This window comes from Cygnus olor, chromosome 15, assembly GCF_009769625.2.
Source record: "Cygnus olor isolate bCygOlo1 chromosome 15, bCygOlo1.pri.v2, whole genome shotgun sequence".
NCBI classification, from domain to species: domain Eukaryota; kingdom Metazoa; phylum Chordata; class Aves; order Anseriformes; family Anatidae; genus Cygnus; species Cygnus olor.
The window spans coordinates 99,966-125,086 of NC_049183.1; the positions used below are offsets into that span (position 1 = coordinate 99,966).

Below are 25,121 nucleotides of genomic sequence, written 5' to 3' on the forward strand. Positions count from 1 at the left end.
TAGTTCCTCAAGATACTGCCCTATGGGTGAGAGCAATTAAATAGCACCATCTGCACTCCAACTTCTTTGCTAAGCGTCAAGAAGAGTGAGAGTTTGTCCTCTGTGGATAATGTTCTCATCTACCGTAGTAAAGCACAGATACGCTTACTGTTGGACTGTACCCATGGGCTGTATATCATAAAAATCACCACTTACTGTTAAGTAAGCTTGCTTCGTCTCTGAGGTAGATGTCTGTGCTGCAAAGAAGCAGTGGATTTAAATCATAGGAAGGAGGAGTCAAACTGTGCAACACAGCCATATCTTCCTTGGAAATGTCTCTGCAAGTTTTGAAAGACAATACAGATGGCTGTCAGTCAGCAGTGTCTGCCAGAGTGGGTTGTGAGTGGGTAGAGAAGAGCTAGGTGATTCCTCGAGGTCCTTTCCAGCTGTACTGTTCCAGCGATTTACCTGGAACTTTACTTCTTATTTCAGAAGTACACATTTTTTTTTGTAGTACAAAAGCTTTCTGCTGCTGTTGCATGGTTTTCGTAGTAGGGGAACAGGCTTTCTGAATACAACCTGTCTTATTGAATATTGCTTTGAAATGATATATGATGTAAGATTATCCTGTTTTCAAATCTGAACATTTAAGGCTTCTACAAAATTCTTAAAAAAAAAATCAGCACCAATAGTTCTTAAAGGACAATTCATCTCTCCCTAGAAACAGCAAGGATGAGGTATAGATGGATAGTAATACAGTGGAATAAATGAAACAGTGTTGGCACTCTAAACCCCACTTCACAAAATTTCTGCTGTGGAACCATTTCGGTAAACAGACCCCAGTACATAGTGAAAAATTTAACTGTTATGTGGTGCTTTCTGTTAAAATTATGTATTCCGTGTGTTCTGTATAGGAGTGATACTCCTCTCTGTTAAATATAATTGAATATAACTGTCATGAGTCGAATGTATGCCTGGTCAGATGCAAACACAGATCTGAGATGGTGTTAAACAGCCATACAATCCTACTGACTACAGTATTTCTTTTGGAAATCACTTCCTGGTAACTTAACCTTTACTTTCCCTTCACAGCTTTGAAAAGTCCAGCTGCATTCCATGAGCAGATAAAGAGCCTGGAGCGGGCCAGGGTAAACCACTTACTGTAAACTTGCTATTAACATCTGAAAATGGACAGTCAGTTTACAGGATACTAATTCTCAAATTGCTTGAAAAAAATAAATCCTACCATTACAGTAATAATATGTGCTTGTATCTTAGAAGAATCTGTTAACATACTTGTGTCAGGTCTCAGGGGAAGTTTCTTAATCCTTCACAGATTAAGCAGGTGTGCAGGATAAACTATGGTCAAATTGTAACACGTATCTACCTATAGTCTAAGGAAAGGATCCTTGGGTTAAATTATGCTTGCGTTGTATGCTTCTGTAGCAAATATCTGTTCTATAGCATTGTGATTTAGTGGGGGGGGGGGGGGTAAGGGATCAAATCCAGAAGTGTTCCCAACTTGTTTTGGAAAGATAAAAATTCATTAACACTGCTTGACTGAGAAACCAAAACATAGCAAAGCAAAATCCTCTCTAGTATCCCCGTTCTAACAGAGATGTCCACCTATCTGACTGCAACTGCAAATATGCATTGTTGGACATCAGTGAATTACAAATGTACCAACTTCTTTATGCTTTTTCTGGTAAATACTAGTAACATTTTTTCATTTCTTTGAAGACTGAAAATTTTTTGAAGCACAAGATTCGCAGCAGACCAGACCGGTCTGAGCTGGTCAGAATGCACATCCTCGAAGGTACGTACCCAGATGTATGTCCCTGTTCAGCTGCTGTTAGAAGGAACTTCTGCTAGACACTCAGCTTTCTAACTGAATTAGGCTTTGATGTGAATTATTTTTAAATGTTTATATGCTGTTTCTCTGCTTTTACAGTGTCTGTTGTAAACAGTATTCTCAATCACTGTAATAGATATAACTGTGGCTGTGTATTCTCAACTGTATAGTAGAACTTCAAGTTCTACTCATTACCCTAAAATAACCTGGCAGTTTTGAACATTTAAAAAAAAAAAGCCACCACCCAATCTTTAATAAACTTGACTTTTTGCTTGCCTTGTTATTTTCCTTGCTGCTCAGGTCATTAGAAACAATAGTCTCTTTTACAAATGGGGCTGGACTACTGTTTCACCATAATCTCACCAAATACAGGCATTACCAAATAACCACAATCCAAGTCAGTTTAATATCCATTAGTTTTCAAAACGTGCATTTGGATGCTAAACCCAGAGAGGAATCTCCATATGGACAGACTATCTCCATATTTTCATGAAATACAATTTTGAAGATTCTCTAATTGAAAAATCAGTTATCAGTTAAATCTTTACCATAGCTCACACTGGTAAACATCAGAGCAGCAAATGCTATCTTCAGATTATAATTAGCATTCGCTATTTTATATTCCCTACTTTACACTTGGACATGTTTACCAAAAGTATTACCACTTCTAAAGAAGAGGCTATATTTATTAAAAGAAAAAAAAAGCATGATAATGGGGTGGAAAACATCTATTCATAATATATATCTATACCCTTACTATTAGTTTGAGAATTTTTAAAATAATTCTTGAATGCTTTTAATACAAGTACAATGGTTGTAGCAAAGATAGATAAAGATAGGTACAAGTAGAAGGGTTATTGCAAAGATGGGACAATGCGGGTTGTCTTGAAACTGGGGAAGGGATGGAACAGAGTATTTAAATCAACATATCTTTTAGAGACCTTTGCAGAGCCTTCGCTACAAGCCACTCAGATGAAACTGAAGAGAGCTCGCTTGGCAGATGATCTGAATGAGAAGATCGCTCAGAGGCCTGGCCCTATGGAGCTGGTAGAAAAAAATATTCTGCCTGTAGATTCCAGTGTTAAAGAAGCAATTATAGGCAAGTAGAAGAGACGCAGCTTACATTAACTCTTGAGAGTAAAGTTCACTAGAAGAAAACATACTTAAAAGTTTACTAGTTCTTATTTTTCTGTCATGAATTATGACTGACATCATTTAATTGAATATAGTTTTTTATTCAAAACTATTTTAATTCAAAACTAAGTTAGAAATACATAGAGTATAATACTCTAAAAATACTTCTTAATAAAAATTCTAACAATAATGAAATAAACATGGCCATTAATCTGTCATAGCTGTCTGTGTGCACTGCAAATATGTTGAACATATCTTTTGGTCTCTTACTAAAAGGAACTTCTGCTATGCATTCGGTTTTATTGATTCATTTAATATGATTTATATGGCTGTAATTACTATTAAAAAATACAATTAATACTTAAATACATTATGCTCAGACTGTCCTGAAAACCGATCAGTTTCCAGCAACTAGCTAATTCTGCCACCAATGTCTAAATTTAATTTGTATAAGTAAAAAGAAATAAATTGTTTTGCTTGTTTCTTTGTAAACATTCTAGCAGTTGGACAAGAGAATTATCCTCAAGGTTTGGATGATTATTCCTTTGATGAAGACAGCAGTGATGCTTTATCACCAGATCAGCCAGCCAGCCAAGAATCCCAGGGTTCTGCTGCTTCCCCTGGTGAGCCAAAAACAAGTGACTCACCATCACCAGTAACACAAAATGCCACTACTTCAACGCAGGTACAGTTTTAAAATATTGAAGCAAAATCTCCACAGTATATTTTATTGGTCTGGCACTATAGATATGGGGTATAGTTTCATATGAAACGAATACCTTTGTTGTTGCAAAGGAGTGTCTGGGACTCCATTTTTCTGTTAAGTGTTTATAAACTAGCATCCTGGTTTGGTTGTTGGCAGTGATGAAATTCCCATTCCATAAATTCACTGAAATTCAGTATGGCTAGTAGGACAGCTATGGCTTTCCCAGAAATTGCTTAAAAGGTCATATCCATGGTTTACTCCAGCTGTTATTGATTACTTAATGTCTGTCTTCATTCTGGACAAGGTCTTGAACTTACTTTAGAAGTATACTTAGCTGAAACAACAACAGTTGATGTCAGTTCCATTATCTCCAGGACAGTCCCTAAAAATAGAATTTCCCATATAATTTACATGTTCTCTCCTATAGATGTTCTATACTTATTAAGGAATTTACTATTTAACAATTGAAAGTAACCTCCATGTTGATTTTTCAAAGAGGTTTTTAGTATTTTCTTAAGTAACTTATAAGCAAAGGAAAATAACTGTGCCATGGCACATGAAATATTGTCTTTATAGTAGAGCATTTAAGTGTATAAGGTTTTAAAGAACAGTATATTCGTGGAATCTAAGTTTGATTTAGTGTTTTAAAGTTAAATTTACTGTCCACTGAACAGTGAGAGAGATCTTGAGTTGAACAACACTTCACTGTTTTTAACAAGAGTTCCAAAAATGAGTTTTGAAAGAGAACTATTCTAACCAAACTTAATTTTGTGATCTGAATTGGACATTAATATTGCCTACTCTACCTTAAACACGTTATAAAAAATACTGATGTAAAATAATTTGCCAAAACGGTAATGAAACAAACATCATGCTACAAATGAATTTCTTTAATGTTCTGTTAACTACTGAAAGCACATGGTTATGCACGTAGTCAATTACCTGCATGCTTTCTTGAATATACAAGGCACTTGCCACGCATATCTTTGTCTTCACCTTTGAGCTAGTCACTAAGTTTATTCATTAATAAAGAGATGGATGTATCTATTTACAGGATACTGTTTAGCTTAAGAAGATGAAGCTTGTGCTGTTTTCTGTCGTGCCTCAGCTAATAATTTTAAATTCACTGACTAACTTAAGCCCGGTTTGAAAGAGGTGAAGTCTTTTCTTTTAACTAGATTTCTGCAACTTCCATGAAATTTTTTGTCTGGATAAAGAGATGCAAATTAAGACTTCAGAGGAGGGAAAGGCAACAGAGCTGTTACATGTTGTCTGATAGCATCTAGCACTTGCCTCGTGTGGGTGACATGGAACAACTAAACAAAAGTAAATTTCCAGTTGACTTGTGACTGAACCTGAATGTTTTCTAATGAATTCACATCACAACACCCTCCCTCCTGCTGTATTTCACCTGAGTTTTTTTGAATTTTTAGTTCCCCTCTTTTGCATCTTACTAACACATTAAGCATTCAATTCATTGTCTTGCTATCTGTGTGTGTTATTCTTACAATAATTATTACGTATAGTAAATATGCATTGAATAGTAACTGACATTAAGAGTTAGGATCTATGGATGTGTATACTCATCCTGTCCTTTATGAAGTACTTGAAGATATTTTTAGAGACTACTATTTTTTATTGCCAGTTCTACTTTTCTTAGGATTGTTAGGTTAGATGATGATAGAGATTCCTCCAGAAGCGTGGATTTTCTAGGTGCAATCTTCTGTAAGGCACTCTTAAGACCTCTCTGAGCTAGATTCACATGTGAAGATTCAGCAGCATTCATCTCCACTCATTTGTTTGTTTATTTGCTTGTTATTTGAAACTGACAGCTAAACAACTGACAAATTGGTTATATTTTGAGTTCTACTTGCCTAGAGCAACCACAAGTTTGTGTATATGTGCTGAAATTAATAGTAACAAGAATTTTGCCTTGTATCAATGCTTAATTAGTTACTGAATCAAATACACATCTTCTGAGCAATTGCATATGCTAGAAGAAACTCCTTGATCCTGAACTACTATTTCTCCCAGTAAGCCCATCTTCCTGTTATGCGTAAAAAAAAAAAGCAGCTACAATATCACAGAACTATAATTTATATTCTAGATTGATGTGTTTTACTATATTTACACTTCGGTAGTTTCCTTGATGGAAAAACTTAGGTTTTCATCACCTAAGTGATTTCTAAATGAAGTGAAGTGATGCAGTGATTTATAATCACTTGGTGAAGTGATTTATAAATTAGATCAGTTTAATAATATTGCATTCAGCTTTGTGTACTTGATACCAATATGCCGCACGGTGTATATACAAGTACAGAAATTTTAGTAATGTTGTAAATTTTGTTTAATTAGCAAAAATGTTTTCCATTAAATACAGTAGTATTTTTTTTAATAGCGTGAATGGGATGGAAATTCAAAAGCTTTAGCACTTAAGCTTGCTTCATTCTATGCACATCTGTACCCAGTAAAAACAAGTTGGTTTAGCTTGTGTGGCACAAATATTAAATTTTATTTTTGAAAAATTTAAGAAAGGATTACAATTTGACCAATAGATGAGTGGTACATCTTCTTAGGTTACTGCTGATCAGCTATAATCTGTACTGGATTTTTTCCAGGGGGACTTCCTAAGAGGGTTCCTTCATCACTTTCTTAATTGCGCAAAGGAGAAAAGAAGCATAATTTTGCACTTCGTGTTATTTTCATGCCTCTCCTTTTAATAAGCATGCTTTTGGAAAATGTGTTTATGTATTTAAACTGCCAGAGGATTTGTAGCAAAGCCAGGGCTCTGCATAAGGAACTATGCTGCAATTTTTAAAATAAGACAAAAACAAAAGATAAGATAGAACTAAATAGTGAGTTCTTACTGTACAAAGTAAAGTTAAATTAAACAGCTATATATGAGATAGATACTGTCTGTCCTCCAAGGACGTTATCATGCAGTTGTTTTAATGGCCATGGACAACTCAGTACTCTCTCCTTGGTTTTCTTACTACTGCAGTAATTCAAAAAGTATTGCAGAATTCATATTCAAAAACAATGCTGGACACAAAGTACAGCACATCTGTTCCATTTCATTGTTCCCTAATATACAAATTAAGACATGAATTGAGTTTCATGTCAAGAGAATGTAATTTGTGTTGAATAAACTGAAAACAAACCACATGAAATTAGATTCCTAAATAAAGAGTTGGGTTCCTCATGGAGAGTTAAATAAAAATACTCAAAGCAATAGATGCCAAAAGCTTTTCAAGTAGGAAGCACAAGATAGATATGCGACTGCGCCAACAAAGTAACAGAGCACTTGAAGCTAATTGGAAAAGCACTTCAAATAGAACTACAATCCTCTGCTTATGGATTTGATAACACATTACAGCCACTTCCGTGTACAGATCTAAAACACAAAGCTGTTCCTCTGCAGAATAAAGCAGATGCTTACCTTATGGTTCCTTTTCAATTAAAGAATAAGAGCACAGCATGTCTCTACAGGAGAGGTGTCTGGGAAATTGGTCCTTCATTCCTTTAATTTCCTTTGATAAATTTTACATTCTATTGCAACAGAAAGTACAAAGAATGTTTTGAAAATAGTGAAGCACAGCCAGCGTTCTTTTCAAAGCTTCTTCCTCCACGCATTTCCAGGCCTCAGAGAACGTAACATAACTTTGAGAACCTTCAGCTCTCATTGACTGATGACCCGAAACTTGATTTCACCTGATGTATTTGCATCTGGTAAGGATTAGGTGCTTAATCACACCGCTCTAAACAGATCAGATTCTTGTGTTCACAATTCTGAAGACTTTAAACAGTTATCTTCAAAACAGTTATCTTTAAAACAGCTGAAAAAGTTTGCTTGATGAGAAAGAATGTAGTAACTGCTTTTGTAATAGATTCACTGCTAAGTGACTGCAATATATTGACCTGCAAACTGCTTGTTTGCAGTTAGAAGAAAATGCCTAGAAATAATATAATCTGTAATTGGAAATAGAAGATCTGTTCATAAGAAGTAATCTTTATATTACTTTATGATGTTAATTTTTTTTTAAACTAAGATTAAAAATATAAGTAAATGATATGCATGGTTCATTGCTTCATCTGGCACTTGCAATAAAATGGGGAAGCCTGTAAAAAGCTTTGTGTTTCATGTAGTCAACAATTCTTTGTAGTTTAAGATAACAGTGTAGTGAAAAAGTAATTTACTCTTTGACAATGAGATTGTTTAACACCATGAGTTTCAAGCAATAGAATTTAAGAGATTGTTTTTAGAAAGACACCAACTTTTCCATTTTAAAGGTTTTTATTGTGTTTTTATTGTATTATCATTATGCAGTTGTTCTCGTAGGCTATTCTCCTGTTTAGGGTAATCTGGTATGTGACGTTTTGATTCAAAGACCAACTAGGTGGTTTTTTTTAAACATTACTGCTATAATTTCAATAGGCCTTTAAAAATTGATGGCAACAGGAATACAATATGTTAGAATACAGCATCCATACACCTTTTTTAAAGGGTAAGTCCCTCTAAAGTCCCCTGCCAATTCTTATGCAAGTCCAGCAAATAACAGATACTGTGTAGATAAGGGATGCTTTCCAGAGCAAACACTTTGAAAGCTGGTTATAAAAATAGAGGCATTTATATCTTTAGCCTGACACCAGAAACTGACATGGCAGCAAGACAGGCATGTGTACAATGTTTCAGTGACTAGACATGGCATACTGAATCTTGCAATTCAGTAAAACACTACCAGAAGTTACTCCTCTGGATGGCTGGGGTACATTTTGCTTTTTCACCCAGTGGTAAGAGACAGAGCTGGTTTCTTGCAAATACATTGTACTGCATATGCAACTGTCTGTGCTTCAGTCACATAAGTTTTGAAATCACAGACATCTCACAGACACTGCTGTTAAGAAAGTGGGAAAAATATTACCAGAAATCAAGTTCTGTCTTATGGACAAAGTGAAAATTGCCAGGAGTTTAGCTGATTGAGACTTTGGAAAATATTTAGCTAAAAAAAAAATTGAAAGAAGCATCAAAAGCACTATATAGTTTAGATAGGTTAAGACAAGGTAGATATAGCTGACTGTTTGCAGCTGGCAGTTGGAGTTTCTTAACCAAGGGAAATTAATTATGTCATCTGTCTGGATAAACACAGTATAATATTAAACACTAGCAGAAGTGTTAATAGAACAGAAGAATAGAAGTGTAGAATAGAAGTGTTAATAGTATTAAACACTGGAGAAGATGGAGATCAGAAGAAATAAGACAGAAAGAGGAACTACTGGGTTGAAAGGAGGTTGATGATAGCAGTCTGCAGGAGTTGATTTGGGGACAGGCTGATTTCATATTACCATTAACAATTTTGACATTACTTTTAAGAATGGGCCACATAGCAAAAGTTGGAAGGCTTGTTCAGCAGAGAGTTGGACTGTTATTATGCAGAAGGAACCATTTGATTTGGTTTTTAGGGGTAATAGAAATGGAATAATTTTTAAAAGAAATGTATACCACATTTCCTTCCCATGAAAAAGAAATGTGGAAGCCTGGGGACTCTGACTTAAAGAAGACTGAGGAGGAAATTAGGGGACAGCGGAGTGACTGTGAGCTACAGTGTCCATCCTCTGTAAAAATGCAAGTGCATTGGAAGAGAGGATCCCAGTAGAAGTTTTAATCCCACTGTACTAGGATCTAGTGAGACTTAATGTGGAATATTCTATAGGTTTCCAGTTACTAATGTCCAAGAGAGACTACGGAAAACTGTAACAAACAGGACAGGATGAACATAGAATGGAAAATCTCTTTTATGAGAAAAGAATAAAACTAAGTTTAGCTAGAAAGACGAGGTCTGAGATCTGCTTATGTTTAGATTCTATATCCCATCTAATGGATATTCACTACCCAGGGAAATAGGTTTTAAATTAGAAAAATATTTCAGCACAGAATGAATGGATATGACAAAGGGAAGCTCATTGAAACTTTATTATTATGTTAAGAAAACATTTGGGAATTTTCTGGCAGGAGCAGTGGTGCCAGGAGAATAATAATTAAAAAAATACTAAGCCTATATGGAATTCAGTGAGTTTACAGAAGAAATTATACGCTTAATGCTTGTAACAGCAAGGGAACAAACTCAGTAAAGTCCAGGCTACTGGGTTATACCTGCATAGTAGCATAATAGTGTTGGAGGTCAAATACCAAAGAAATGCGCTTCCTGTCACAGTCAGAACTGTAGTTGCTGTGAAACTACTATAGGAAGTTATCCCTTCGAATTACGTGTCTGCTCAGCCGCTGTGTGATTGTTCTGAACCAAGAAGTTCATTTTCTTGTGTTGATGTTTGACCTTCATGAAGGATTTTCCTGAGAATAATAGCTTGGGCGAGAAGATTCTCTTTGCTTGCACACAATTCTGACTTTACAGATTGAAAACTGTGAAGGCCTCAACTGTGCAAGTAATAAAGTTGTGTTTTTCTAAATACTGTTTTCTTTAACTTCAGTAGGCACCTTCACTATAAGTGCAGTGTGTAGTGTACCCAGGGTCAAATTTTAATGTTGTATTATAAATGCTGCTTCAAACACAGTAATAACAAATGGTAGTAGCTCTGGTCACAATTAGTAACAATGCATTCCATTCTTCCTTCTGTTATCTTTAACTTTTCTCTCTCTTTTTATATTAGTAAAATTATATAATTAATAGAATTCCCTACACGGTTCTGTATAAAACGATAGGAACTTTTGACATCCTTAAAGTCTGTAATTCTCTGGTTGTAGAAGCCTTCATATACAAGTGTTTGGTAACACTACTAAGGAAAGAAATTTACAGCTTTTCCTGTAATTCTGACAAAGTTAAAGACATTATTTCTTCTTTTATCATTATCTTCTTTTATCATTACAATGCTAGGAACAAAGGTACTTCAGTGACAGCTGTCAGTTCTCGAAGAATTTTGCAATTACAAAGTTAAGTAGTAGCATCAATTTGTTGATTTAATTCTGGGGCTACCCACCAGAGACAAATATATGGTAGGAGTAGTTTTGGCAAAATGTTCCTGACTTAAATGGATGAGGTTACTTCTGAAGGTCCTTCTAACTCTTTTTTTTATGAATGTGTAAGAGAGACAGTTAGTAATTTTTTTACTGAAATAAAATTTTCTCATGATGCTTCCTTTCTGTTTGTTTTTCATGTATGTTAAGAGAAGAAAAAGCAAAGCAAACAACAACGTATAGGTTATGAAAAAGCCTTTTTGGAGGGCTTTTTTGGTATGTTTTATAAATCCTTTTGGGTTATCATGCTTTTAACTTTAAAAAAAATAATACTAATTAAGAAAAAATGTTTGTTGTAAAATATTATGATATACTATAAAAATTGGTATTAAAATCAATTACTATTTTGCTTTGGTGCAACGAGAAGTAAATCCTGTATTAATAAAAGCAGATTTTGGATACCTTTAGATGCAACATTTAAAATGCAAATAAGAAGTAAAGGTAAGAAAACAGTTTCTTACTTGCTATATTTGAAGTGTGCCAAAATGTGCATTTATAGCACACTTGTGTACATATACATGAAAGAGTCCTATTTTTGCCATTCCTTCTAAAATTATTTTTCAAATTTGACGTGATAGTAAATTGTCTTAACCTTTTCACGTTTTTTTGATTATTCAGATGGTGGATGTTTTTAATGTTTCTCTTTTTCCTTATATTTTTTTTTAATACTAGTATCCACCTTTAACCTCTCCAGTTCCTGAATTCCTCAAAACTCCCCCTACAATTGAACAACAGGTTACACGGTCTACTGCTACAACCACCGTGACCACAAATACTGTATCTGCGGCAAAGCCTGGACCAACATTAGTAAAGGTACATATCTAAAAGAATGGCATCTGAAGACTTTTCTTGATCTGTTTTGTTTTCCAATGCTATATTTAATGAAAAAAAGTGAATAATGTTATAGTGCCAATAACCAGCAACAACTGCTGTCAGTGTTCAGGAGAGCATACTGTGCTGTTGACTGAAAGATTTGGTATGCTAAGATCAGCTATTAACCACATGTAAGAACTGGCTCATTATTTCAGGAGGTCCTTACAGGACAGTTGACCAAAATTTTCAAGCAGAATTATGTGCTGCATAACTACTGAAGTATTTGAAAATGCATAGAGAAATACAAACAATAGATTTTTGCAATGTTGATTTTCTGTTGGAGAAATTCATATTCTAATCTAGTTTTGTACAGGGAATAATTTAACAGGAACAGAGGCAACTACATTGATAATCTATGTGTAGCCAAACTAGTGAACAGCATTGTTCCTTTTCCACAACTATTTTCATAGTTCATTTACTGTATGAGCATAAAGCCCCATTAAGTTACTGTATCCTTGTATTCGAAGATCAGAAAAGTGCACTTAATTCTTTCTTTTGAACTGACTTAGCCAGCAGCATGGAAAACTTTTTCAAATACAATTAGAAAATCGTTTGTGTTGAAAAATGTTTATATTTCAATTCAGCAACTTTGCCAAAGGTCTTCAGCTCTGTAGTGATTACATATATGTATATGTAGACTTCTACCTAACTACATGGAACTAATTCTCAGTTAAATTTACAAGGATGACTTGTAATAGGCAATTTGTAGTATAAATTTGGAGTTACCTAGTGGAATCTTTGGATTTATCTAAGCTTGTACCGGCTTACCTAATTGCAGGACCCTAATGACAAATTTAGATATCCCCAAAACAGGCAACCTGTGTAATAACTGTGCATGGATCAACACAGGATTTCTGCTTTGATACCTTCTGTATGACTAGGTAACTGCCTTTAACTTTTCACTCAAAATAATTTCAAAGAGCTTTAAAGGAAGAGGGTTTTACCAAATGTGCAGGTATTGCTGGTAAAAGGGTGCTGAAAGTTCCATTAAAGTATTATTGTAATATTTAGGACTGTCTGTCTGTGCTTTTAATCTAGACCTGTAGGCACTGACCTGCAATCCTGTTTACAGACGGAGTTTAAGGTAGTAGCTTTTACATGTATGAAGTGCTAGTTGCTTTGGATTTGGCTCTTTAAGAAGAATGTTTCTTTATAATGACAGGTCATGATTAGCAGAACCCCTTAGCTTCATTTGTGCCATCTATTAACAGAATGTTCACATATTATGATAACTATATTTAGAACACATATATATACAATTATTATAATATTTCACGTATTAGAACAACTGTAATTTCTGATGGCCCCCTTCTTGTGCACACAGTATAAAACAGCTCGAGTACATTAACTTTTCAAGGATGGTGAGAAATGCTTTTGAGTGGGGTTGCATATGTATTTGGCAACTCTCTTTGCAACAAACACATTGCTGTATACTTTGTATCTTGAATAACTGCTTGCTGCTGTGATAGTTGTTTCAATCTTTTCCATCCATAAATAGCAAAGCCACCCAAAGAACCCAAGTGATAAGCATCGGAGCAAGAAATGTAAGGAACCTAAGCCAAGGGTGAAAAAATTGAAGTATCATCAATATATTCCACCTGATCAGAAAGGTGAGAAGAACGAGCCACAGATGGACTCCAACTATGCTCGTTTGCTACAACAGCAGCAGCTGTTTTTGCAGCTGCAGATCCTGAGCCAACAACAACAACACTACAACTACCAGGCAATTCTACCTGCACCACTGAAGTATGTGACGCTCTGTTTGTATTTTCTAAGTGTCCTTTAACGAAGATATATATATAGCAGTTGCAGACTTTTTGCCTTAAAAGTAAATGTGTTTTGCAAATGTTGCTAGACAGTTGGAATCCAAGAAAACTTAAATGCTATCAATGTGGTTATTATTTAACCTCATTTAACAGCAAAGTGATGAGGTAGTTCTCTTCTTAAAATACTCTTGAAGTCTGATAAGCCTATAACTGGTCCTAGTTATTTTTAGTTTGATGTGGAAACCAAATCTCCTACCTGACAGATGCATGTTTTCCAACCAGAGGCATATATGAAAGAAGCTCAAAGGCATTTATGTGAAAGCCAGAAAATTTTGTAACCTTTTTCATTCAAATTTGATAGAGGTATGCAGAGCAGAAGAGAAACATATAGACAGTGGCTTTTACAAAGACACGTATTATTTTGGTGTTTTTATTGTCTTTTTACATCAGTTGCATAGGCCACTTTTGCTGTTTTCAAGTAAAAAGAGCCTTTAAATTAGGTGAAATTGCTTATTCTCTATAGCCCCATCGCTAATGCTTGTATGAACTCCGTCAGTGTTGATCTTCAGCACTTTCAACGCTGAGAAGTGTACTCTCTGATTTATAGCTAGAAGCAGAAAAATAATTCTTAGCAGAAAGAGAAGCTGACTGTCTGCAGTTTCATTCTTGCCATCTAAGACCAGCATTTTTTTTCCTAGAAGTGCTTCTAGTGTAACATGCCACAGTTAGTCACAACCTTAAATTCAAGTGGCTTTCAACTTTTTTTGAAGTGAGTTCTTGCTGAGTTATTTTTCCTCAGCAAGTGAGGCTAGAAAAGTAAAAGATACCATCTGTGGTTATATTTATAATTACCATGTATCCTAACATTTGGACTAGAGATGTTTCTGCCTGCTTACCCACGCTTCTTATGTTCCGTTTACTGACATTTCAGAAACGTTTCCTCATAAATCACTTGAAAGAAATAAAGAGCTGATTTATGGTATCCAATGTAAATGGTGGCATTTTTAAATTTTTTACAATTATTTTGAGATCCGTGTATGAGATTCTTTTTATGGGAGTACAGCTGACTCAACACATCATCTTCAGAGGAAACTGCCTTCACATTGGTCCTTATTCTGTTTCTATGGACACTGGACCTGTATGTACATGCAGTTCAAGCTTTTTTTTTTTTTTTAATTGACATCAAACAAAAAAGTAACTGGTTGCCCTAGTTGATGATGAATTTGTATAAACTGATCTTGTAGTCCATGGTATCTTTCAGGGATACTGTGACAATAGTAAAAACTATGAAGCTTAAATTTGTACGTTTAGCTACAAATAAAATATCAACATAATATTCTCTATATGTTTTCTTTTCTCTGTGCTGTTCTATTAAAAATATTTTATGTTAGTCATGTTCAATGTATATTTATGAATATTTAATATATAATAAATATGTGTTTTATATATTAAGTTGATAGATGCTAGATTCAGAATCACAGCTTCTTGATTGAAAACAATATATAAATATATATATATATATGTAATATACATTTAGCACTAACATTATTGTCCCCATTTTTCTTATCACTTGAAGGCCACTGAATGACAAACAGAATAACAATGGGAAAATGCCACTGAATACTTTGAACAACAATACACAAACATCAGCTGCCAACTCACCAAGACAAAACAGTAATATTCCTAGCAGGAAACCAGGACCTCTACCTTCAAGCTTGGATGACTTGAAGGTAAAAAAATAAATAAATTTAAATTTGTCTATTCTTAAACATCAGTAGAGGTCATTTCATGGAAATTGTTACTGTCAAGAATAAGCCTGGATATTATTTAACAAGGAAAAGTGTATTTTTCTCTTAACTGTTTAGAATAGAGCTGTGAAGTTTTCATACACGCCTCTTCTGGACTTAAAATATTTGTTTTGATTTAGCCTCCTCACAAGCACATGCTCTGACAATGACATCTCTTTCCCAAAGAATTAGAAGAGGACAAAGAATTTCAGACATTGTATAAGTACGTAATTTGATGGTAGCTTTGTTAAACTGTGAGGTATACTTCATGTCAAATTTCCCTCTGGCAGATTTTAACACTGGGACAATAATTTTAGTATATCAGTGAAGAGGTTTAGTTAAGCAATAAAATTGAAAAGATGTCCTAATACATATTCAGAGGGGTTACTGGTATAAAGTTTACGTGGAAATAACACTACTAAGAGAGAAGAGAAAATAGAGATTTTCTCATCAGAGTTCAGCACATCATCTGAAAAGAAATACTAAATTTCAGAAAACCTTGAAGTTATAAATAACTATAGACTCTTTTTAAATTCTAGTATGAATGTACCGCATATAATTCTTCCTTCTGAAAAACTTTAACAAGGATTAATACTGTGAGGGACCTACTGTAAATGAATCTGAAGAAAATTGGGGGCGGGAGGGGAGTTAGATTCAGATACTTTCAATAGCAAGTACTCATATGAGCCAAACTTGAGGAGTAGGGACATCTAGTGGGCAGTTAATTTCTCTCTTCCTTTACCAAGGCGTTGGGTTCTTGAGAGGTGGGTATTTTTTAAAAACTTGAAGGAATAAAAGTTGAGGTTTCTGAAGAAGAGATTCTCAGGACAGTAATGCATTTTTATAAAATACAGCTAATAATTCCATATTTAATAAGTCTACAAGATGCAATTCAAACTACGGTGTTTGAAATAAGCTTTGGAATCTTTAAGTTATTAACTATTAAGATATTAAGCCATATCAGTTAATGCCTGAATTTTTTCTTTGCAGAGATTAAAGTTCTTCTCTTACCATTTCTGCATAATTTATTGGTATTCCTGCTAGTGCGATAACAGTAACCTAAGCAATACCTGCTGCTGGTGGTGTTTTTAACACTGAGTCATCTAAATCAGTTCTGATAATTTAGAATTTAGAAATGCACTGCAGAAAAATTGAAAAGTTGGAATGCTATCTCAAGCAAGTCTGTAGGGGATACTAGATGGGGGCAGCTTGGAGGGGAGTTGATTATCATTGTTAGGTGGACAGACACTTAATATAAAATTGACGTGGTTCTTAGAAACTTGTTATGCACAGATATTTCCATGACTTTTCTTCATTTCCTAATCATGAAGATCTATACTTCAAAACCATAGACCAGCAAAGCACTGAAAGATTACTGAGATCACTCTACCTCAACTTCTTTTAGAGAGAGGTGTTTATAACATATTTTGAAGCACAGTATTAATTTACACTCAACACATTTGCACTCTACGTTGTCTGTGAGGATTGAGGATATTTTTCTATCAGAGATTAGATTAATTTTGACTGCTTCTGCTTTTTAATTTTTGAAAGAAACCCATTTAGCACATAGCTGTACCCGTTCAATTGCTAATTAGAACAAAGGCCTTTTGTGTTTGATATGTCTACTGAGCCATGCAAATTACCTGATAAATTTCAGGTAAAACACATCTACCTGTCCTGGTAGTGTGATAAAAGGGCTCAGCATGCTAGTATTCAGAGCTTTTATTTGTATTGCTGCCACCCTCTGCAGCTTTTCTTCAGAAGTTTTTAGCCCACAATTGAAGTGCTTTCATTTTCAAATTTGTAATAGGTATGAAAATTCAGCGTAACTCTGCAACTATTCATTGTACAGCAACTGAACACTACTAAGGTTTTGGCCAGGTAACCACTGAAAGTAAGTTGCTGGTTGTGGAAATGTGCTCATGATCATGCACACTGTCAGAACCCAGAGGTGGAATAACTAGTGAATATGCTGAAAAATATATTTTCTTACTAAAATGTAATAGGGTAAAATATATATAAATACGTTTTTATTTATTTATTTATTTTACTGTCAAACTTTATTTTATCTCAGGTAGCAGAGCTTAAAATGGAGTTGAAATTGAGGGGATTACCAGTGTCTGGAACAAAAACAGATCTTATTGAGCGTCTGAAACCATATCAAGATCTTAATAACAATGGAGTCACTACTACTAGCTCTGTTACAGTAACTACTTCTACTGGGGCCACAGGTAACACTGGGGAAGTGGCTGTAGCATTTCCTGTTGCAACACTAAATAAAACAGTGGCTAATACAGTATCCAGTTTTCCTTCAGAAAAAACAACTACTGGACCTGGCTGTGAAGTAGTAAATACTGAAAACATTAGCTCTCCTTTGCCTATATCTCCCTCTCCTTCAGAACAATCTAGTCTAAGCACAGATGATACAAGTATGGCAGATACTTTCACAGAAGTGATGACCATGATGTCTCCATCCCAGTTCTTAAGTACTTCACCACTAAGAGCAAACACAAGTGATGATAATCAAAATCGCAGCAGTGGAAGCATCTCAAGCATGGAGTTTGATGTAGCAGAAAAGGACCGCAAGCTTCAAGAGAAAGAAAAACAGATTGAAGAGCTCAAAAGGAAACTGGAACAAGAGCAAAAACTTGTGGAGGTACTGAAAATGCAACTTGAGGTTGAAAAGAGGGGACAACAGCAACACTCTCAGACTTCTGGTAACTCAGCTGCTTTGGAACAGAAGCAATTCAGTGCTGCTGTCAAGGATGAAAATGCTCTTACTGACTGCTTGAGCACAAGCCAATCTGTATCTGCAGCTAGTCATTCTTTAGGACAATCGGTATACACTAGTGGCCAGAATCCAGTTGCCAAAAAGGCGGTTGTTATCAAGCAGGAGATACCTGTGGCTAAAGCTGAACCTCAGAACGCCATTTCTCAATTTTATGTTAATCCCCAGAGGCAGCCACAAACTGCAGTTGTTGCCCAACCTCAAGCTTTACTGACTACCCAAGGAACTGCACAGCTGCTCCTTCCACTATCTATCCAGGGACCGAATTCTACCACTTCAGTGCAGCTACCAGTTGGAAATATAAAGTTACAGGTATAGGTGTTTTCATTTTTCATCCTGCAAACTACATGTCAATATTTGCTTAATTTAATATAGATAGATAAATGTGCTGTTTGTAAGATTCACTGGTAAAAATCAGTCTTGTTTTTGCTTTAGAGAAAAGCTTAGTAACATTTATTAGCCAACCTGTTTATAACTTCTAGTACTTGCTTTCTTTGTAATCTTGCAGTTTTGGCTTCCCAGACTCTTTTTCTTGAATAGTATTTGTCTTACTGTATACTGCTACTGCCTCTGTGCATGTGGTTTTAGATTTATACTTCCAAATTCCACCACTTTACCTCCAAAAGAAACAGCTTAAAAATCAGCATTTTGAGATATACCTGTTTTCAAAATGTGTTCAAACTTCCTTGTGTGGTGAGGACCCATTACATTTAAAAATGGGAATCCTAGATTATAGTGCTCCAGTGGAGTTATAAAAAGAAACCATGGTTACACAAATATTATTACTAGGCTGATTATAAGGTAGTATCACTGTGAATAAATACAGCATAAACCCAAATAGGATATAAATGCAGAGCTATGAGGTATCTGACCAGGTTGAAACAGTTTAACATCGTGACCTGTGGTAGAATGAAGGATATACCTCCTCGTGGCACTGTTATTGCCTGCTAGCTGGATGTAGTCCCCTGCAGGCCTCACGGTTACTGTGCTAGCAGACCACTTCTTCAGTGCTGGTGTGTGCTTGCTGGTTTGGCATGCTGTGAGTCAGGGCTTTGTGTTAGCATGTGTGCCGTCACATTTAGCAACACATGTGAGGGCTGTAAAGTTCTGATGGGGCTGGACCCTACCATCTACAGTGTAAGAGCAACTCCTGGTAACTGCCCACCCAGACAGATCTTTGTCTAAATTGTTCTAGAATCCTGCTAGAATTCTCTAACAACCTTAAGCAGCTTGTTCTGGTATTTTAACTTCACTGCTATTGCAGAAAGTTTTCCTAGCTTCCAACTCAAATGCTCTTTCTTAAAGTCAGACACGTCTTGCCTTTAAAAACAGCAGTGGTCACTAAAAGTACAATGATCTTCTTAACACAACTTTTATATGTGATGGAAGTCTTGTGTTGCATCATCAGTTTTGTCTTTCAGGTTACTGAAACACAGTTAATTCTTTCTTACTGGTTGTGCTCTCTGCATCTCCAGCTATTTTCGTTGCTCTCTGATGGACCCTCTCTAGTTTGTCTTCATCTTTTTTTAAACTCTGTTACCAAAATAAACACTATCCTCTAGCTGGGAACTCCCCAGTACCAGACAGAATAAAAACATTTTGTCTCCTGTACACAGTTCTCATTGATACCTCTTAGAATAAATGCTATAGATATTCTGCATAACCTATAGAATAACTTTTAACATAATGTGATTTACTGTGAGGTACAAATAATGCAAATATTTTATCTTCACCCTTTAGGCTCAATCACAAGCTGGAATACAGACCCCATCACAAATACCTTCCTCTGGCCTGGGCCAGACAGCACCTCAGATGCATACTCCACAATCAAAACCAAACACCATCATGCAGCATGCACTTGGTCAGACCCAACAAATCAGAAAGGTTTGTGGATAGCGATAAGCATTAAGCGAGGTACTATTGTGTATTCTAATTCTAGGCAGTGCTTTTACAATCTTTTTTGTCATGTGTGTCACATACAAATGATCAAAAGTCACTTAACATCTCTGTACCATATTTTTCTTGTGATAACACGGGCTAGTAACTCATTCTCTTTCCAAAATTTCAGTCCTTGTAGGACTGCTTTTTCAGCTGCAAATAAATATACAAGGCTAAAGACTTTTTTTTTTTTTTTTTTGGTCTTAATGGTACTCTTATGGCACACGCTCACTTTGTTCTTCCTTATGCTTGGCACAAGCAATATACTAGCTATTCCAGTCAGTTCCTCGTATTTGCCACCAGCTCAAAATGGAAGATTCTGGTAGGCAGCTCTTCAGAGGAAGCTTTTATCTGTAACTACAGATCTTCATTCATTTCCAGGAGTTCCTTCTAGTGCTCCTCCTTTCCTTGCTGATTTCATCCTTACTGATGAAGAAAGCTATGGACTCAAGCACTAGGGACAGCAAGTTCAGTGAGTCAAAACCCCACTATACCTAGGATACTTCTCTTAGAGAAATGCAGGGAACAATGCAGAGAGAAATCCTTCTCTTCCTCTGTATCCAAAACTATCAGCCCTGAAAGTTCCCATTCCAAAACGGATGTTTATCAGCACTAGATGCACAGCTTCGAGTGCCAACCCAGTCATGTTCATATGGTAACTGATACCAGCACCAGCCACCACAAAAGAAATAGCTTTCTCTTCCTTTGAGCCACATCCAGAAACCAAGAGATTGGTTTGGCTTCCTTATCAGTGCTGTGGTCTCTATGGCTTCCATGACTTAAGAGAACAAGGTTTTCCAGTCTGCCCCAAAGAAAGATAATTTAGAAACTATTAAAATTTCAAAATGAAGAGGATAATTTTGATGGTAAGTTATATAACTGCCACTCTCTAGACAGCTTGCTAGTAAAGGGGAATGCAGCTAAATGAGCATCATCATTCTCCAGGCTGCCAGGTAAAGCTGTTTAATGGGCAGTGAGGTTACCCTACTGAAGTCAAAACTGACTGACACATATCCAAAAAGCAGATTTCCTCCAACCTGTCTGGGATTTGGTAAGGGGCTAACCTTATTTTGGTAATTTGACAGCTCCCCTGTAGAAATTTTCCAGTCATTCTCAGGCACATACTTGTGCCAGAGACTGGCAGTTTGCTTCCCTTGCTGTGAAGGACTTCGTGGAAGTGATTGCAGGAGATACCCAGGAGTTGTACCCTCTGGTCTTTCCCCATTCAGCGCAGTTGCCATGGAGAACACCGTGCTGGATTGCTCCAGCAGGTTTCAGCCTACATCTGGTGGTGCTGGAGCTGAGCAGCCGGCCTGTACTGCTGGTCTGCTCACATCTACTGCAGTTCCTTACACAGGAAACCAGACAGTGTAATTGCATGATTTTTTACATCAGAATGGAAAACACCAATGCAGTACAATAGATCAGGACGGTTGTAATATGCATTCAGTATTAGTTCTACCTGGTTGCTGTTTGCGTTCCTGAGCCTTAGGTGTTTCAGCAAGCAGACTGGGCCATTCCAGCTAATGAACTGTGAGTAATGCTGTTTGTTAATTTAACATTTTTTAGTGAAGTTAGTCTTCCTAATAACAATCACCTCCATAAACAGTTGTTTTCTAGAATTAGTTTCCCTCAAATTCCTCCAGACTTTCTCAGGCAGCTCGGCTTTTTATGCAAGCCAGCTGATTATTCCACTTGGTTGCTGCTACATACTTGTGGCGTCTCTCCGCATTCTAGCCACCAAGTGGCCCTGGTTCTTGAGTTAATTCAGGAACAAGGAGACCTCTCCACAGAAAGGGCAACAGTTTTCACATAGGTGATCCACGTGGCCAACAAATTGCATTAATCCCTCTCAGAGCAGACCTCAGTTGGTATTCAGGCTGCACTCCACAGAGCTTTTCCTAGACTTATCTCCATCCCTGATCTCAGATTTGTCACACCTTTGTCACAAAGGTATCTGGGAGTGAAACTGAATTAAAACAGTCTTATGCACTCAGATTGCCTCATACAGGCATGAAGGCATGTTCTGTGAGGAGAGGCTGAGGGCACAGGGGTTGCCCAGTCAGGAGGAGAGGAGGCCGAGCGGTGGCTTCATGGCTCCACAGCTCCCTGAGGAGGGGAAGCGCAGAGGGAGGTGCTGGTGTCTACTCCTGGGAACCAGCAATGAGACGCAGGGCATGGCTCAGAGCTGTGCCTGGGGAGGGTCAGACTGGGCACCAGAAAATAGTTCTTGCCTGGGAGGGTAGTCAGACACTGGGCTGGGCTTCCTGGGGGGTGGTTGGTGCCCCATGGCCGTCAGTGGTCACAAGGCACGTGGATAATGACCTCAGGAACATGCTTGAACCTTTGGTCAGCCCTGAAGTGCTCAGGCAGTTGGACTTGGTGATCTTTGTAGGTCCCTTCCAACTGAACTACTCTATTCTCATTTGTATCCGGCTAGAAGGTGGTTCATTGTATTGACTACCCACTAGGTGGGGAAGTTATGCACACTGTATTAAACTGTTCCATACTCTTTTGAATGTATATCAGAAAAAATAAATTACACTACATCATGCTTCCTGGAAGATCACAGGAGAATATTTTACTTATCAGGGATGACTAAAGCATGTCATGGCACAAAGTTTCTTTAAAAGAATAATAGCTCTAGATTTACACATCAATCCACTGGAGGGAAGAACAGGTACAGATAACATCCCCTTAACAGGGAATTTAAGCAAGCAAGTATTCAAAAAAAAAACAGTCTTAAACTTCATTAAATGCCATTTACCCAATATTATTAATTATTAAAAATACTAAGACTGATATATTAATCCTTTACAGGTTTTTCCACCTACCACATCCAATACAGTATTTTCCTATCAGACTGCACCAGTTACAACACCTTCACAGTCTTTTATTAATAAAACATCAAATTCTAACATTCATACTGGAAGCAATCAGGCTCCGTCTGTTCAGAATGGACCTGCTACTCCTAGTAAGGTAAGATCAGTCCAACTGCGCTCCATGAAGTTCACTTTTATATTAATCATCTTAAATAATGTGTGACTGTATATATTGCAGGTCTCTCAAGAAGGAATAACATATTGTATATTTTAATGATGCATATGTTTATATATCATGTGTGAGAAAGTAAAAACTTATTTTATCCCTCATATTATACTATTGTTGTTTGTAAATATTTAGATTGGTATGGCAGAATACTATAATCTGTACAACATGATACATCTCAATTTCATTAAAATGTATGTTTAGACTTTTTTTTTTATTATTTCATGCAGCCTGGCTCTCCTTCTCAAGCCCAGCCTTATATCGTTCAGCAATCTCTCTTCAACAACACAGTATCCAAGACAAAAGATCCCCCCCGTTATGAAGAGGCTATAAAACAGACCCGCAATATTCAGACATCTCACCGTGAGGTAGTTATTTTTGCTTGTTTAGTTTATTAAAAGTATTTTGTTTCATCAGAATTATCAGAGTCATTGTTTATTGCAGTTTTTTCTTTGGCGTCAAGATTTTCTAATGTACTCTTAATATTCTCATAACTGTATTTAACTGCAGGATTCATGTTTTTTTGATGAAATTAACAGATATGCAAATAAGTCTTAAATTATCCAGCTGACGATAAATATAATCGGGATAACACTGCTATTGCTACTTAACAATAACTGTAATTCAGTGGACTTGTTTCAAGGATGTATGATACCCAGATTTCAGACATAGAAAGTACATTGAAAAGTACTTTCCCAAACTGAGGAAACTTGAGGAAAATGTGTGCATGTGTGTTTATATGCACATACGGATACATATATACACACTTGAACAAACGTGCTTGCTTGAAAGGAGGCTTTATTTAGTGAGCTTGGTGAATAATCCTACAGGGTGCTTTGTCAGTTTACTGTGATATCCTTCAGATTCTAAGAAAGTTGCAAACAACCCTAATGAGCATCCCTAACCTCATGCATTTCAGAATTATCCCGAAAGAGATACTTTCATATTGACTTAGTATTGCGTGCTATTTTTGTGGTGGCAGGCACTCAGACAGAAGCATGACTATCTAATGTCATTTCATATGTTACTGGCATGGGGAAAAAAAAAAAAAAACAACATACAAACTATATCGTATATGATGGTTATTCACAAGTTGTCTCTTAGAGAAAGCAGTTCAGGTTGCACCCCCATAGACTAGTTGCTATTCCGAATATTTCCCTTCTGCAAAACAGGGCTCGCAATTCCCCTTCTTATCCCTAGTTTTCTGCATCTCTCTTTTAGTTTGCCTTCATGAAAATTTTGTGTTGCTTTTCATATTTTTTTTCCTATTCCTTTGTACTGAAACCAACCAGAGGAATTCTACAAGTGTCTCTCCAAACTCTTTCTCTATTATCTAGATTGACAATTTCATAAGAAGAATTTTGGTCTTGATCATAGGTTAGTACATAGGTACTGCTTAGAGAGGCTAGGATCAATCAGCTTAGAAATACTACTTTCATATTGCATGAAAAAGAATAACCCTTTTCTCCTGCACTACAGATTTCCAGTGCACACAGTCAGCAGATGGATGATCTTTTTGATATTCTCATCAAGAGTGGAGGTAAGCCAAGTAACATCTGTGTGATGGAGAGATTTAAAACCTCATAATAAAAACTCAGTACTGTAATCAATGGATTGAAAGGAAAGAATCCTGCCAGTGACAGGAGGTATCCAGTCTGAATGAAGCTAGTATTCCTGAAAGTTTGTGTTAATTACCTATAAAAGAAAACATTTACCAAAACACATACAGTCAAGCAGCTGTGGAACTTCTTTTCTTGCAAATTAGCCCAGGCAGACTTTCTCTGTAATCCATACAGTATTCAAGTGATTAAAATAGCACCTTGCGTTAGCAGAGACATACTTTATAAAGATTGAAAAAGTTGCACAAGTCCATATTATACTAAAATTATACCATAAAAAGAATAAGGGAAGAGCAAAAGCATGTTAATACTACTTGTTTTCCAGTAGTGTATCTTTGATATTTAGAGCTGATAACACAGGATTATATTTAATGAAATGTTATGTATGAACTACATAGAGACATTAATGAGCAACAACTTTCTATGCTAGTTGAAACAAGACAGCTATCAGAAAGGAAGTGAAATAACCAAAGCAATATATAAAGTAGCTTTGCAGTTTATACAGGAGGCTTTTAGGCATAATTAGGCTTTGTAGACTAAGATGCCATTACAATACTGGGAAAAGTTCTGGTGCGAAGCAATTCAATTAACTTAATGTTTT

General features: G+C 36.2%; 1 protein-coding gene across 4 annotated transcripts in view; it reads left to right on the forward strand.

Moving 5' to 3' along the window:
* The window catches only part of MRTFB (myocardin related transcription factor B), a 90,706-nt gene that overhangs the window by 58,835 nt on the left and 6,750 nt on the right, over window positions 1–25,121 (forward strand). For 3 of the 4 annotated variants that reach the window (XM_040575239.1, XM_040575240.1, XM_040575241.1), the window contains 12 exons: window positions 1,072–1,127; window positions 1,720–1,795; window positions 2,769–2,930; window positions 3,466–3,650; window positions 11,374–11,514; window positions 13,073–13,320; window positions 14,917–15,070; window positions 17,202–18,227; window positions 19,656–19,799; window positions 22,674–22,832; window positions 23,132–23,269; window positions 24,381–24,441. In XM_040575239.1, the coding sequence (XP_040431173.1) occupies window positions 1,072–1,127; window positions 1,720–1,795; window positions 2,769–2,930; window positions 3,466–3,650; window positions 11,374–11,514; window positions 13,073–13,320; window positions 14,917–15,070; window positions 17,202–18,227; window positions 19,656–19,799; window positions 22,674–22,832; window positions 23,132–23,269; window positions 24,381–24,441 (2,550 nt within the window). The remainder of the gene's footprint in view (window positions 1–1,071; window positions 1,128–1,719; window positions 1,796–2,768; window positions 2,931–3,465; window positions 3,651–11,373; window positions 11,515–13,072; window positions 13,321–14,916; window positions 15,071–17,201; window positions 18,228–19,655; window positions 19,800–22,673; window positions 22,833–23,131; window positions 23,270–24,380; window positions 24,442–25,121) is intronic. The other variant, XM_040575242.1, reaches the window with a different exon arrangement.